Genomic DNA, 5,457 nt, shown 5'->3' with positions numbered 1-5,457 from the left:
ACTAAATATAAGAACATATAAGATTATACAATATTTACTGTAATTATTATCAACAATTATATATTAAAATTTTAAAAACATATTTCAATTAAATTAAAAAGTCTGTTGAATTAAAATTAATAAAATTGCTTAACTTTTTTAATATAAAACTAATTAAATAATATTTATGTATTAAATTTATAATAGAGTGACTAATTTAAAAATTTTACATTTAATTAAATGGAATAAATTAGATAATTAAAAAATAAAAAAATAATACAATTTATCATAATATAAGTTAAATATTTATAAATTTATATATATATAATATATAATTATAAAATATTTATATAAATTTTATTTATTATTCATAATATTTAATTTTTAAAATATTTATTTGTAAAATTTAAAATAAAAATTTTAAAGGTTTTACAATTAAATGAATTAGTTAGTCTAATATTTAAGTAATTTTACATTTAAGACTAGTTTAACAAAATATTATATAACTATAAAGAAACTAAAAAATTGCTAAATATTTTATTCAGTAATAAAAATTGATATTTTTTAATAAAAAATAGTATTAATATTTTTTAAACCATAATGTCTACTAAAATGATTGTTTTAATAGTAATTGTTATGACACTAACCATTGTTGTCGATAGATGTGAGGCTATTACACAACAACAGCTATTTAATGATATTTGCGGTAATTAATAGTTATTTAATAATTTTATTAAATATTATTATAATTATATATATATATTAATTAATTTCTCTAATATAGGTTTGAGTAAATGTAAAACAAAACTACCAAACATTAGACAATGTCTCAGTAGTCTAGGTTTGGATATATCATTGCTCAGCAATTTGTACCGACAGTTGGATTCTGTTATCGGTTTAGTTGGCAGTGTTTTGGGTGTCTTGGGTGCCATACTCGGCCAACAGTCAACCATATGTCCAATACTGTCGGGTTTACTGTCAGCTACTACTGAGTCAGCATTGAAAATAGTACTGGATCAGTTAACTAGTTCACAAAATCAGGGACTGCTTGACAAAGTTTCTGCTTGTCTTAGATGTTAATTACTGTAAATGTTATATATATATACAGTATATATAAGTTATATAATATACAGTATATATATATCTATATATTATTTAAAATGTTGTAATTTTTTATCAAAGATTAATAGATATTTTTAAATAAATAAAAGCCTATAAATTATACATTGCATTGTATAATATTACTATATTTTTTAGTTTGTTTGTAGATTTAAAATAGTTATAAATGAAATATAAATAAAAAAGATTTTTTGCATAATGTTTAAAAATATTATTAATATTAAAAATTATTGTTTCTAAAATATAAATGCTAATTGATAGTAATAGTATGATATTTTAGATAAATAAAATAACCGATAATTTTATACAATACAAAAAATAGTTATTATTAAATGTTTTGAAAAATATAAAATATTAGACTGAACTTGTTATATATAGAGCTATTAGATTAAAATAAAAATAATAAAATAAAATTTTTTTATAATGTATAATATAATATTAACTTTATTTACAAAAAAATAGGGTTAATATTAGATACAAATTATAATATGAATTAAAAAGTAAAATATAATTTAACTTGTTTTTACAAACTACATTAATTAAATTTAAAATAACAAAATTCATATAATTAAAAATAAAACTTTGCAATCAATAAATCGAGTGACCGTTTAATTACATTTTAGACAATCGGTAAGTTTGTCCAAAATTGATTGATTTTGCAGACCATTCAACTGTCCCAACACATTGTTCAACAATGACTGTGTAGTAGCCGATAGTAAACCCGATAGTATGGGACATATGGCTCCCAGTCCTCCGAGTATACCACCCAATACACCGAGAAGACTGCCAACTAAGCCGACAACGGCGTCCAACAATTGGTCCAGTAGTCCGACGAGTCCGACATTCAAACCGAGTCCAGCGATACATTGTTTAACATTTGGTAATTTAGTCGTACATTGACCCAAACCTATGATATTTAGACAAAAAAAAATTATATGTTTTAATATTAAATAATTATTAAATTTATTAATCAATAATTACCACAAATATCATTGAGAAGTTGTTGTGGAGTAATGGCATCACAACTATTGATAACAATAGTTAGTGTCATAACAATCACTATTGAAGATATAGTTATTAATTTTGTAGACATTATTCTAGAAAATATTTAAACAATTTTTATTAAATCAAGTTTTACTCAAAATTAATTTTTTTTATAATTTAATCTTTTAATTTTTTTGAATTGTTGAAAGTTTTATTAAATATGGGATGTATTTATACTATTTTATAAACTGTATTTTTTATATACATTTTATAAATTGTCATTGTTTTGTAAAATTATAGTATTATTTGTAAATAACAATATAAATCAAATATTTTGCAAAAGTTGTGTTTCATATTTGTTTATCAATCAATAAAGTTAACTATTTTAAATTTTTATTTGATAAATCTAATCATTATATAATTAATATAATACTGTATCATAATAAATTATTAATAATTTTAGTATATAGGCAAACATAAATAATTAATTTATAATTATTCTACAAATAATCACTAATCATAATACCTGTATACAAATAACAACAATGAATACAACTAATATTTTATACAAATATATTACAGTATAATATATGTATATTTTTGAAAAATACATTTCAACACATTTAGTAATTTTAGTAATAGTAATTATTAATTACATTAGCATGATATTTATTTTTAAGTTATATAGTATTATATAAAAATTCATTTTTATGACATTGTATTTATTAAATAATGATTTTATTTATCAAGTTAAAATTTCAAATAGTTAAATTTATTGCTTGATAAACAATTATGAAACACAACTTTTGCAAAATATTTGATTTATATTGTTATTTACAAAATTGACATTTATTTTTACAAACTATGATAATTTACAGTTTATAAAATAGTATAAATACATACCATATTTAATAAAACTTTCAACAATTCAAAAATATCAATATTAAAAGATTAAAAGATTAAATTATAAAAAAAATAATTTTGAGTAAAACTTGATTTAATAAAAGTTGTTTAAATATTTTCTAGAATAATGTCTACAAAATTAATAACTATATCTTCAATAGTGATTGTTATGACACTTACTATTGTTATCAATAGTTGTGATGCCATTACTCCACAACAACTTCTCAATGATATTTGTGGTAATTATTGATTAATAAATTTAATAATTATTTAATATTAAAACATATTATTTTTTGTCTAAATATGATAGGTTTGGGTCAATGTACGACTAAATTACCAAATGTTAAACAATGTATCGCTGGACTCGGTTTGAATGTCGGACTCGTCGGACTACTGGACCAATTGTTGGACACCGTTGTCGGCTTAGTTGGCAGTCTTCTCGGTGTATTGGGTGGTATACTCGGAGGACTGGGAGCCATATGTCCCATACTATCGGGTTTACTATCGGCTACTACACAATCATTGTTGAACAATGTGTTGGGACAGTTGAATGGTCTTCAAAATCAATCAATTTTGGACAAACTTACCGATTGTCTCAAATGTAATTAAAAGGACACTCGATTTATTAATTGCAAAGTTTTATTTTTATTTTTAATTATATGAATTTTGTTATTTTAAATTAAAGTAATATAATCTGTAAAAACACTTTAAAAACACAAAATATTTTAGTTTTTCACTCATATTATAATTTGTAGTTACCGGTATTATTAAAAGTAAATAAAATTAATATAATATTATGCATTATAAAAAAATATTATTTTATTATTTTGATTTTAATCTTCAAAAGTCAAAATATAATATTTAAAATTTATAAATACCTTAGTCTATAATGTAATTATCAATAATTATAATCTAGATAAATTAATCATATATTTAATTATAACTCATATTTTTAGTTAACATATTTATAATATACATCTATACATATAAATGATTGATAATTTTTCTAAATAAAATTATTATTGATAATTAATTTAAAAAGCATTTATTCTGTTTATATACTCAATTAATAGACATAATGTATAAAATTGTTGATATAGTATTTCTTATGTTTAATACAGAGAATAAAATTTTAGTAATATATTCAATATTTGAAACTTTTTTATATAAAATATTAGTCAAAATGCTTATTAGTAAATAATATTTGATATTAATATTATGTACAGTATCATAATATACATATGATATCAATAAAATTGATCCATTATTAATATTTGTTTTAATAAAAATACTTTTAATGAACTTATTAATAAATATTATAAAGTAATTTGCAAATTATTAGTACTTTATATATATTAATATATTTTGTAAATAAATAAGAAATAATTTTGTGACATTTAAAAGATAATATATTTAATATAATATAACCAAATATAAGCACTGATAATATAAGCATTAGATAATGTATACAATAATTATTAAAAAAATTTAATTATTATATATAATATTATATTGATATTAAAACAGATATGTTTTTAGTTATTGTTAAATCATAACAGTTATATAATTCTACTTAATAATAAATATTTATTATTGTTTTAAATGTTTTTTTTATATTAAATAACAAATCAAATTATTATAAGTTTATAAAAAATGTAAATTATCAACTAAATAAAATTTTTAATATAATTAAATACTTTGAATATAATGCATAAAAATACAAAATTTATTAATTTAAAGATACATATATAAAAAATTTTCATTTAAACATTGAAATAACAAAAAATAAAAATAAAAAAGAAATAATAATTACACTAAACCATAAAAATAATATACAAATTAGACAACTATTAATCAATAGCTTTTTTATATACTATAACTAACATTTTCAATCAATAAATCAAGTGTCCGTTTAATTACATTTGAGACAATCGGTAAGTTTGTCCAAAATTGATTGATTTTGCAGACCATTCAACTGTCCCAACACATTGGTCAACAATGATTGTGTAGTAGCCGATAGCAAACCCGATAGTATAGGACATATGGCTCCCAGTCCTCCGAGTATACCACCCAATACACCGAGAAGACTGCCAACTAAGCCGACAACGGCGTCCAACAGTTGGTCCAGTAGTCCGACGAGTCCGACATTCAAACCGAGTCCAGCGATACATTGTTTAACATTTGGTAATTTAGTCGTACATTGACCCAAACCTATCATATTTAAACAAAAATTATATATTTTTATAAACTATTATTAAATTTATTAATCAATAATTACCACAAATATCATTGAGAAGTTGTTGTGGAGTAATGGCATCACAACTATTGATAACAATAGTTAGTGTCATAACAATCACTATTGAATTTATAGTTATTAATTTTATAGACATTATTCTAGAAAATATTTAAAAACTTTTATTAAATAAAGTTTTACTCAAAATTATTTTTTTTTATAATTTAATGTTTTAATAT

At 20.3% G+C, this 5,457-nt stretch overlaps 1 protein-coding gene across 1 annotated transcript; it reads left to right on the top strand.

Annotated features, from left to right (window-relative positions):
- Positions 1-579: 579 nt before the first annotated feature.
- On the top strand, positions 580-1,059 carry LOC128951414 (uncharacterized). The gene is made up of 2 exons (XM_054296662.1): positions 580-685; positions 764-1,059. The coding sequence occupies exons 1-2, from the start codon at positions 580-582 to the stop codon at positions 1,057-1,059; spliced, it is 402 nt and encodes a 133-aa protein (XP_054152637.1).
- The last annotated feature ends 4,398 nt before the right edge of the window (positions 1,060-5,457 follow it).

This window comes from Oppia nitens, unplaced genomic scaffold, assembly GCF_028296485.1.
Source record: "Oppia nitens isolate AA-2021 unplaced genomic scaffold, nextdenovo-longstitch-racon4-pilon3 scaffold1_pilon_pilon_pilon, whole genome shotgun sequence".
Lineage (NCBI taxonomy): Eukaryota > Metazoa > Arthropoda > Arachnida > Sarcoptiformes > Oppiidae > Oppia > Oppia nitens.
The sequence above is the reverse complement of the archived record's forward strand: the minus strand, read 5'-3'. Positions and strand labels throughout refer to the sequence as shown.

Excerpts from the sequence above, each read along its gene's own strand:
- LOC128951414 (XM_054296662.1), top strand. The coding sequence starts at position 580 with ATGTCTACTAAAATGATTGTTTTAATAGTAATTGTTATGACACTAACC. Across the intron at positions 686-763 it reads GCTATTTAATGATATTTGCG|GTTTGAGTAAATGTAAAACA; the intron begins GTAATTAATAGT and ends TCTCTAATATAG.